Here is an 11,294-nt window from a genome sequence, read left to right as displayed (position 1 = left end):
ATATATATATATATATATATATATATATATATATATATATATATATATATATATATATATATATATATATATATATATATATATATATATATATATATGGCAGATTGGGTAAATTAGAGAGGCGGTGTGTGCATATCTATATTCTGCTGTGTGCATATGTGTTGAATCATGAGGACTGGTAGTTGTTGGGATTTTCGTATTACTTATATTGTCTGTAGGCTAGTATGGGTTGTGGTATCATTTCATGAATATTTTTGAACAAGAGAAAGACAATGACCAATATTTACCTTCATTCTTGGTGGTATTTTGAGAGATCATTTATTTTCTGTATGTTTGCAAGTGCACATAGGGGTTGGTTCGATTATTTGAGCACTTGTGTATGTATGCTAGCATGAAACTTAGTGGATTAATTAAATAGTTTGAGCCAATCAAGATTACATTTTGTTTCATAAGCGGGGTGAGACAAAATATACATATGAGCTTGTATATAGGCTCATCTTTAATTGTGTTTTTAAAACTATTTTTTATTAAGTTTTAAATAAAATTTTAATACATATATTAATAAGTCTAGTACAAAATAAATTATTGTATATGAAAATAAATAATGAAAGCCAAAAGCTTATTATAATTATTTTGTATTATAAGTGTGAGTAAATTAATTAATATAAAAAATTCATTTATATATTTTATATAAATATTTATAACTATTACATTATGTTTTGAAGATTTGAATTGACTAAAATATGCTTTATTTTAATTTTTAAAATGTAAATGCGTTAATTTGAAAGTTTGGGACGTTAATTTTAAAATATTAAAAAATTAAATTAAACTTGATCAATAAGTATGATTGCTTGAGAGTTTNATATATATATATATATATATATATATATATATATATATATATATATATATATATATATATATGGCAGATTGGGTAAATTAGAGAGGCGGTGTGTGCATATCTATATTCTGCTGTGTGCATATGTGTTGAATCATGAGGACTGGTAGTTGTTGGGATTTTCGTATTACTTATATTGTCTGTAGGCTAGTATGGGTTGTGGTATCATTTCATGAATATTTTTGAACAAGAGAAAGACAATGACCAATATTTACCTTCATTCTTGGTGGTATTTTGAGAGATCATTTATTTTCTGTATGTTTGCAAGTGCACATAGCCGAGAAATGTCGCAACGATGGGCACGGCCTTGGCCGACAAATGCCGCAATATTACTCCACAGAGGGATATATATATATATATATATATATATATATATATATATATATATATATATATATATATATATATATATATATATATATATATATATATATATATATATGGCAGATTGGGTAAATTAGAGAGGCGGTGTGTGCATATCTATATTCTGCTGTGTGCATATGTGTTGAATCATGAGGACTGGTAGTTGTTGGGATTTTCGTATTACTTATATTGTCTGTAGGCTAGTATGGGTTGTGGTATCATTTCATGAATATTTTTGAACAAGAGAAAGACAATGACCAATATTTACCTTCATTCTTGGTGGTATTTTGAGAGATCATTTATTTTCTGTATGTTTGCAAGTGCACATAGGGGTTGGTTCGATTATTTGAGCACTTGTGTATGTATGCTAGCATGAAACTTAGTGGATTAATTAAATAGTTTGAGCCAATCAAGATTACATTTTGTTTCATAAGCGGGGTGAGACAAAATATACATATGAGCTTGTATATAGGCTCATCTTTAATTGTGTTTTTAAAACTATTTTTTATTAAGTTTTAAATAAAATTTTAATACATATATTAATAAGTCTAGTACAAAATAAATTATTGTATATGAAAATAAATAATGAAAGCCAAAAGCTTATTATAATTATTTTGTATTATAAGTGTGAGTAAATTAATTAATATAAAAAATTCATTTATATATTTTATATAAATATTTATAACTATTACATTATGTTTTGAAGATTTGAATTGACTAAAATATGCTTTATTTTAATTTTTAAAATGTAAATGCGTTAATTTGAAAGTTTGGGACGTTAATTTTAAAATATTAAAAAATTAAATTAAACTTGATCAATAAGTATGATTGCTTGAGAGTTTAAGATAAAAATTTAACTCAAATAATAATGCACTTGATTACCTCATAAATTGATAAGTCATATGATTTTAGGAATGTAAAAGTGGGCTGAAACACATGACCCAACCCACAATCGCACCATAGTGGGAGAGTTAGGGCCATGAAAATAATGTACCATAAAAATGTTAGACACGCGTATGCCCACAATCCACGTGAGCCAAACCATTTATATGTATATAAAAATATATGTTATTAAAATTTAATATTATAATGTATTTATTATTATTATTATTATTATTGTAAAAATAGTTTTATGTTTATTCACGAGTCATGATTTCAGTTGTTAATTATAATTAAAAAAAATAGTTAAGCATATTTGACCAACTAGTGGGCCAATCTATGGGCCCACCACCTCGCGTGGCACAAATAGGGTTACGTGAACCATAGCCCACAGGTTTTATGGACCGGACCGGAAAAGCTTGCCAAAAATTAAATAAACGATTGGAGGTAGGGCGGTCCGCTTTGATAATACTAGATGGTCTAAGCAAGCTAGACCAAAGCTGATGGGTAGGGGGCCGGTTCTATTTGATTGGGCCAAGGGTATGAACTAGGCTCTCTTGAACTCACGATCTAGCCCGGTAATATTCTATTTTTAGGACCTAAATTATACAGCCCAAAATGACTGGGCCCTTTCATCATATTCCGGGTGCCTCATATTCCACTCTGCTCTTATTCTTAAAAATGAAAATGAAAAAGAAAAAGGATAAATATGTAATAATTTCATAGTCCTTTAATTTGTGAATTTCTCACGGATCTGTACCCAAGTCACCTCCATAACTCCTCTCACCACTCTCGTCTCCGCCACCACAGAGAAGTATCAGAAGTGAATAACAAATTTTCTGATCGGGAAGCGCCGGCATTCATGACGGTGGAAATATCCAACGGCGGTGCGGAGCCCCTCGCCGCCTACCCCAACGGCCATGTGAAACCCGAAAACCCTAACTCCGCTGCTGCCTCTAAGAAATCCAAGGAAAGTGACCGTCGCCGGAGGAGGAGAAAGCAGAAGAAGAACAATAAGGCTTCTGCAGCCGCGAATGGAGAAGATACAGATGCTGCTGCCGAAGACGCCAACAACACCGCTGGGGATAACGCCGACGAGAATTCCTACTCCCAGAAGGTATTTCTATTTGTAGATTATGTTAAAGGCATATTGACTTGTAGTCTGGTTTCGAAGTATATGTTATCTGTAGCATGTAGTGTTAAGTAGTGCTGATTATTCCGGACATTTGTGGTGTTGATCTATTCCGTGAGAAACACGAATTAAAGGCATTTGTATTCAACTGTATTACTTAGTTCTTCTGAGAATTTCTTTGAATATTATGGCAAATATTAGAATAGTGATTTGGTATTGTTAGTTGTTTTCATTGATTGTGTTGTTTTAGATTTGTTTGCTCTATCTAAGGTGCTTTTGTTTATGTTTTGCTATTGGGTAAGCTAGAGGATAAACTAATTATGATCATGCTGGTTTAGAACTTTTGACCATTACTGCTCCATGTTGCCAGAAAAATCATGTTGGGGGGCGAAGTTATAGAGAAAAATCCATAACCATGCCCAATAGCATACATACATGATTGTACGGTATTATTGACAATTTCTAATGATATTCTATGCAATAATGTGTCAAGTACATGATTATAGTAAGAACATTAGAATTTTTCTCATAACACAAAATATATACAATAATAAAATTAAAAATAGTTATATTTATTTAAATTTTGCTTTGCTTGTCGCTCTTTTATCAAATAAAAGTTGTCAATTATATTGTCCACCAAAATTTTTGTTGATAATTAAATAATATTCATTATACTTCAAAACTAATCCTTTAAACTAGCAAATGCACACCCTAAAAGTGTAAATAAATAATAAAAACATGCCATAAATCACTAATTAATTATTAATTAATCAACTAATAAAAGAAAATTATATACCTAAAATTTGAAGATTTTTGAAGTTAAAATTTGATACTTGATGCCTGGAAATAAGCTAATAAAGAAAGAAGGGCGGATTTGAGTACTTGATATATTTCTTTTTACTTACTGAATTTGGTCTTTAATATATATGTATATTGGGTTTATTTAGACTCTACATTCCTGTAATGATATACAGTGAATATTTTTGTGTGCTACAATGCTACATGCTTACATCTTTATATTTAGTGATTGTAAGCTTTGTTTGCTAATTTTGTGCTACAGAACTTTTTAGCTACTGTTTATCTTGATGATGATATTTCTAAGTGTTTTAATGTGTATGGACACATTGGTGCACTAGATATTTGGTTTATCTACTCTCCCGGAACTGTTATTTGAATGAGTTAGCTTGTATGTTCAAGTGAAAGGAACATGTGCTTTTTCATGCATTAGTAATATTCTGTGTTCATATATATATATATATAGTTTCAGATTTTATTATTTTCACTTGACTCTTAACAATGCTGTGATAGTGAAGTTCACTGTGTCAGTTTGTTTTTAAATCTTAGTTGTTAATTTGGATTATTTTGGAGATTGCAGTCATTGGAGCAAGTTGAAGTGGAGTATGTTCCAGAAAAAGCAGAACTGGATGGTGCTTTGGATGAGGAATTTAGAAAGGTCTTCGAAAAATTCAACTTTACTGAAGCTGCTGCTGAGGTATAATAAATTCTCTTTTCAAGTTTTAAAAATTCTCTTTTCAAGTTTTAAAAGAGTTTCTGTATTCCGACAATGGGTCTTTACTTGCTGTCATGTCTGTTTTCCTTTTCGTCTTATTTAGAATAAGTTTCTTGTAAGTGCCAATTGACTCATTTTCTTATTTTCCATTCTGTTTTCTAACCTCCCAATCTCCCGTATTCCAAATTTGTCAGGAGGATGATAAAAAGGATGTTCCTGCTGCTGATGCTGCTTCAAAGAAAAAGGCTGATTCAGACTCTGATGAGGAAGAGCAGGATAATCAACAAAAAGAAAAGAGTGGCATCTCAAATAAAAAGAAAAAGGTTATAACTCAGTATTATTGCTTTTGCTATTGCTCATTGGTTGTAGTGTTACTCTTAGTAGGTAAGACTAATTTAAATCTATTATTTCAGCTTCAACGCAGGATGAAGATAGCTGAATTGAAACAGATTTGCTTTAGGCCTGATGTAGTTGAGGTATGCCAAATGTTGAGAATTTTATGTATTATTCAGCCTGTGCACTTTCTAAATTCCACTTGCAAACTTCATATTTTCTTGTCAGTATAAGTAATTATTCCTTCTCCCACAATTAAGTGATCTTTCCAATCTCAGTGTTTCTCATCTGTCTCAAATTTTTGAACCTTCTTAGTCTTGATCTATTGAAGAGATATGTCACTTTGCCATTGCTTGGATTTGTGTTCTGATGATCTGATATATGTTTATCATTGTGATTTCAAGGTGTGGGATGCCACAGCCTCAGATCCTAAGTTGTTGGTATTTCTGAAATCATACCGAAATACAGTTCCAGTTCCAAGACACTGGTGTCAGAAACGCAAATTTTTGCAGGTGAGTTGACTGAGATGCTTAAGTATGTATATGCATAAGTACAATTGCATTTGTCATACCTTTTGTACTGCATAAAACATTGATAAAAAAGAATGGGACTAAGTGAATGAGGTTTTGTTGTGGGTGGTGATGTAGATACAGTCATTGAGGTTTGTCTTATATGTATATACATGGTTCTTGCAGGGGAGCAGCTATGGCACTGATGGAGCCTGAACATGTAGGTGTTGGCAAGGAGAATCCTTGCATATTTTTATGTTGATCTTAATGTAATTACCAGTGTGGGTTGGGACAACCATTTAAATGGGCCTTTTTGTAATTAAATGTATGTGCTTCCATAAGTACCTTTGTATGGCATATGAGGAATGAACTTGTTCTGCTTATATGTGTCTCTACACTATGCAAGGGTAGAAATGATTAAGAGTTCTGTGTTGAACTGTTGGTATCAATCAGCATAGTTGTTAACTGACTCATTTGACTTGCGTTAAGATTTCTTTTTGTCGTTAGTTTATCTCATCAGCCTTTGAATTTATTTTTCAGGGGAAGCGTGGTATAGAGAAACAACCTTTTCAGCTGCCTGACTTTATTGCTGCAACAGGAATTGAGAAAATTAGACAAGTAAGAATCATTATTTATTTACTATGTCCTTGTGATAAATAAATGTAGGGTTGGCTTGTCATTAAATGGGAACTTCCAATTTTAAAAAGATCTAATCTTTTAAAAGAAATCATTTTGGTCTATAATGATGGAGAGATTTCTTTTGGAGTCCCTATGGCCATGATTTAGCCGTTCGGACATGCTGAACGCTTGTGTTTGCTTGCACATCCTGGTTTTTTAGTATAGCCAGCCAGACTTCTCTACCTGAACATTTGGACATCTGTTCTATCTTCAATGGAATTTTGCAATTTTTTTTCTCTCTCTCCATACAAAATCCTCCAAATTCCATTTATTTTGGATGCTCATTTTATTTTTTAATGCTTGAATACTTTCCACATTATAGTAATTCTAGTAAGAAATATTTAAATAATTCTAACATGGCTTTATTGTTTTATCACTTCCCCCCCTTGCAGTCTTACAATGAAAAGGAGGACAGTAAGAAGCTTAAACAAAAGCAACGGGAGAGGATGCAGCCAAAAATGGGGAAAATGGACATTGATTATCAGGTTTTCTTAGCATATGGTCTTTCACTTTGATTTACTGTGTTGAGTGCATGAATATGACCTCTTTTTTTTTTTTTTTCTCCTTCCCCTTCTGTTTTGTTCTGTAGGTCCTCCATGATGCCTTTTTCAAGTATCAGACGAAACCAAAGCTGACGTCACATGGCGATCTATATTACGAAGGAAAGGAATTTGAGGTATGGGCTTTGTTTAATGAGTCAGTCTAGTGGGGCACAGTATGCGGTGCATATGATTTCTTCATTCATTTTTTTTTCCTACTCATTTGTAAGTTCTCACAGCCTGGGATCCGAAGTTGTCCAACATTTTTCAGCATTCCAATATACATTAGATTTAAATTGGCTTCAATGAAATTTTTTCCACATTTGAAGATGATCAGAGGGTAGAGCTGTGTACCAAGTTAATGTGGAAGTAGAAGTGTGTGTATAATGGAGAAACTTCATAAGTCACAATCTCTTCCTTTCATACAGGTGAAGCTGAGGGAAATGAAACCTGGGACATTGTCACATGAGCTAAAGGAGGCACTTGGTATGCCTGAAGGTGCTCCCCCTCCTTGGCTTATTAATATGCAGGTTAGATACTATGACAACTTATAAATGATGTTGACTTTACATTGTTAATTATTTTGATCAATATTGCACTGACATTCTCTTGGGAGAAAGATTACTTATCTTGTGTAGTTTGTATCTGATCTGACTTTGCTGTTGCAGAGATATGGCCCTCCACCATCTTATCCTCATCTAAAGATTCCAGGATTAAATGCTCCTATTCCACCAGGGGCTAAGTTTGGTTATCATGCTGGAGGTTGGGGTAAACCACCTGTTGATGAAGTAGGTTCCATCATACTGCAAAATATTTTGTTACTATTAATTGTTTGGTATCCATATTATTTTTCATAGTTCATTGTTTCCCCATGTGTGTGTGTGTATTTATTTATTTCTACTCCCTATTAGATTTTAACCACCTTCCTATTCTTTGGACAGTATGGCCGCCCTCTGTATGGTGACGTTTTTGGTGTGTTGCAACAAGAGCAGCCTAATTATGATGTAAGTCATTGCTTGCTGCTATAACTTGCTCTCTGGGTGCTTCTCTTGTAGGAACTTTATTAGCTATATAAATGTAACGCCAGAATTCAGCCAGCTAATTTGCTCTTGAAATTTTTTTATTTAATACAGATTAGGTTAATAGAGATTAAGTTTTGGGGACAGCTTACTGTTTATGGGCTTAGGCTATAGGGTACTGCTTGCATGCTTCTCTGTGCTAGAGAAGAATTATCTTGTTAAAATTGTTCATTATGATGTTTATGGGCAGCATTTTGTAAGAATGTGATAGAGATTGGGTGACTTATTCTGCGGGCTTTGTATAAAATGACATTTTTCATGTGAAAAGGATTTTCTTATGTTTTATGTCGATGTGCTTTATCCATTTATTTACTTCCATGTATATTTTACAAGTTCTTTACCCAATTACCCATAAATTTAGGATGAACCTGTTGATAAGACTAAGCATTGGGGTGACTTGGAGGAAGAGGAAGAAGAGGAGGAGGAAGAGGAAATAGAAGAAGAGATGGAGGAAGAGGAGCTGGAAGATGGCATTCAATCGGTGGATAGTCTTTCAAGGTACTTGTGCTTAGATCATCTCATATTTTACATAGAATTGTGCAAGGTTTTTTTATGGTTTGCACTAGCAAACTGGACGCAAATGCAATAGACACTTTGCTTCGAGTTTCTTTGAGATCATTGTTTCTAAAATTATTTACTTTTGTATTTTAGCACCCCTACTGGAGTTGAGACTCCCGATGTTATTGATCTCCGCAAGCAGCAGAGGAAGGAGCCCGAGAAGCCTCTCTACCAAGTAAATTTTACTACTGCCCAGTTTCACTCCCTACTCCCTACTATGTAGGAAATACTCTCTAATTGTATGTTCCTTGCAGGTGCTTGAAGAAAAAGAAGAAAAGATAGCTCCTGGAACCTTACTTGGAACAACTCACACGTATGTAGTCTGCTTCCATTTATGGTCTTTTCCTAATTATTCCATATTCAAGTTAATTTAAGATGATTTTTCCTTCATTGTTTTATGTTTTTTTCCATGCAGGTATGTGATTAGCACCGGTGCACAAGATAAGAGTGGAGCTAAAAGGGTAATATGGGCTTGACCTAATCTTTCTTCTGCCTTTTTCTGTTTATGTTTCAGTGTCAATATATGGTTCAGGTTTCTATATACATACATAATACTCTGATGCGTTTCCTTCTCTAGTTGTTGAGGGTGCTTTGCTTTAATCTTGTTCTATTACCATTTTATTACCAGGATTTAGACCACTGCTATGTTTTGGTGATGTGATGGTGGGGCATGAACTAAATGATGTTTTATGGTGCAGGTTGATCTACTTAGAGGTCAGAAATCAGATAGGGTTGATGTCACATTAGCTCCAGAAGAGTTGGAATTGATGGACAATGTGTTGCCAGCCAAGTATGTGGTTGATCATATGTTAATGTTTTACCTGAAGTGGTTTCCTGCATGGTGCATTCATATGATGCTCTCTTTTGCCTTGTGACAGGTATGAGGAAGCTAGGGAGGAAGAGAAGCTCCGAAATCAGCGGGAGGATTTCAGTGACATGGTTGCAGAGGTGGGTTGTTCTGCTTTTTTATTCTCACATGTTGTCTTCGCATCATTCATCTGCTTTTTGGACTTTGTTCTTGGCTCTGATGTTAAAATTGCTTCTGCAGAATGAGAAGAAAAGGAAAAGAAAGATGCAGGAAAAAGATAGCAAGTCAAAGAAAAAGGACTTCAAGTTTTAAGGCGGGCGCGTTTAGGGGTTTTTTGTTTGTAGTAATGTAGTAGAAGAAAGATAACTGTGAGTAGCAAGCAGTACGAGGCAGACAGCCTTTAGCAGTGTCACAAATCTATCTCTGTATGATTTTGATGAGATACAAATGCGCTACCATCATCTGTGCTATGTTTTTCTTTTCTTTTAGCCGGGAGACATGTATACTTGGCCCTGCTACTATTTCAATGTACCGAATTTGAAGCTTATAAGAAATGTACTCAATTTGACTTACACTATTAACGCTCTTAGGGAGTTTGAAATGGTCGCCGTACAAATGCCATGGATGAAAACATAATTTGATGTTAACATGGTTTTTGAACACAATTAGATCTTAACGAGGTTTAATAACTCTGAGTAGAAACTAGAAACATCCATATGGTAAAGCGTCAGGTAGCCAGTGAATATATACAAATAAGCCTCAAGTTGTATAGTTAGAATACCAACCAATGTGTTAACTACATTTCAATAATAATACCTAAATAAATCATACGTTTCTAATAATAATCCAAGACAAATAAGGTCAATTTGTAAAGACTAATTAACAAGCAGAGCAGAGAGTTTATATCATCTTCAATTCATGTGTTGAAAGCTCCCATTCTTATTCCAGCATCCCTTCTGTCATGTAGGATTGCATCATTGGCCTTGGTGAAGCTGGCATAATATAGCTGGGAGAGTATGCCGGTGAGCACTATAAAGGCAGCACCTGCCCCAAACACTCCCTTTCTCAGCATCTCACATGATGGAGGGTGTTCTGACAGGAAAGTCCTGTATTTAGTATGATATGCATTCCTTACTGATCCCGCCAGCAAGCACGCTTCAGCAATGATGAATGCCACCCTGAATGAAAACATTCAGAATTGTGTAAGTGATTGAGTCAGATTAGATCATTTAGATATCCAGTTTGGTTTTAACTGAATATCTGCCTATAATGATAGGCAGCTCTAATCAGAATACACAACACCATCAAGAGAGAAGCCGTAGACAATAGTTAGGCAATTCATATCAACTATGGTGAGAGATATTCAGATCATTCGCTACTACGACATTTAAGTTTTATGTTAGTATATTTATATCTAACATTTGGTATGAGAGTCAGGTAGGCTAAGTTGAAGAAAAGTACAGAATGATAGTTTAAAGGAAATGTACCAGCAGGTGATGAATAGGACAACTGCACAGCTTCTTGAACGCCCAGGTCGCAACGCCCTTCCACAGCACAAGCATTTACTTGCCAACATTATAAGGAGCTGAGTAGCCAAAAGGAATAGGAATGACCCCACCCCCAACCCAGTAGCAATGTCTGATTCATAAACACAATAGTTATACGTTGCATCCCTCTGTATAGTAGCCTGCCAATTAATGTTAGAAACAGATTAGACTCCTGTTTATTACTCCATACTTGAGAAAGCAAAAGAAGCTGAAATGTTCAGGAATAAAACAGTTTTGCTAAGTTGAAAATATTTAACATATCCACTTTAATCCTAAGACAATAAGGGCTCAGATATCATCAATTATAATGAACCATAAACTAAACTTCCAGAAAATTGCAGATTTTACAGATGCATAACCACCACTGCCCAAATCTGTGTTTAGTAAAGTAAATCAGTTCTGCATATCCAAACACAGGAAAATTTGAACTTTTAACACCAAAAAAAAAAAAAAAAAAAAAA

At 34.0% G+C, this 11,294-nt stretch overlaps 2 protein-coding genes across 3 annotated transcripts in view; one reads left to right on the top strand and one right to left on the bottom strand.

The window, feature by feature from the left end:
• Positions 1-2,878: 2,878 nt before the first annotated feature.
• Positions 2,879-9,860, top strand: LOC116030299 (splicing factor 3B subunit 2). The gene is made up of 18 exons (XM_031272515.1): positions 2,879-3,257; positions 4,648-4,764; positions 4,977-5,105; positions 5,196-5,258; positions 5,520-5,627; positions 6,165-6,242; positions 6,695-6,787; positions 6,892-6,978; positions 7,270-7,371; positions 7,510-7,629; positions 7,783-7,845; positions 8,282-8,418; positions 8,572-8,653; positions 8,733-8,791; positions 8,894-8,939; positions 9,177-9,268; positions 9,357-9,426; positions 9,527-9,860. Exons 1-18 carry the CDS (start codon positions 3,003-3,005, stop codon positions 9,596-9,598), a joined length of 1,773 nt encoding a protein of 590 aa, XP_031128375.1. The 5' UTR covers positions 2,879-3,002; the 3' UTR covers positions 9,599-9,860.
• A 121-nt stretch (positions 9,861-9,981) lies between these two features.
• Positions 9,982-11,294, bottom strand: part of LOC116030418 — a 3,185-nt gene continuing 1,872 nt past the window's right edge. For both annotated transcript variants that reach the window (XM_031272663.1, XM_031272664.1), the window contains 2 exons: positions 10,774-10,973; positions 9,982-10,464 (listed from right to left, as the gene is read on the bottom strand). In XM_031272663.1, the coding sequence (XP_031128523.1) occupies positions 10,203-10,464; positions 10,774-10,973 (462 nt within the window). In that variant the 3' untranslated portion in view covers positions 9,982-10,202. The remainder of the gene's footprint in view (positions 10,465-10,773; positions 10,974-11,294) is intronic.

Source organism: Ipomoea triloba, chromosome 9, assembly GCF_003576645.1.
Source record: "Ipomoea triloba cultivar NCNSP0323 chromosome 9, ASM357664v1".
NCBI lineage: Eukaryota > Viridiplantae > Streptophyta > Magnoliopsida > Solanales > Convolvulaceae > Ipomoea > Ipomoea triloba.
The sequence above is the reverse complement of the archived record's forward strand: the minus strand, read 5'-3'. Positions and strand labels throughout refer to the sequence as shown.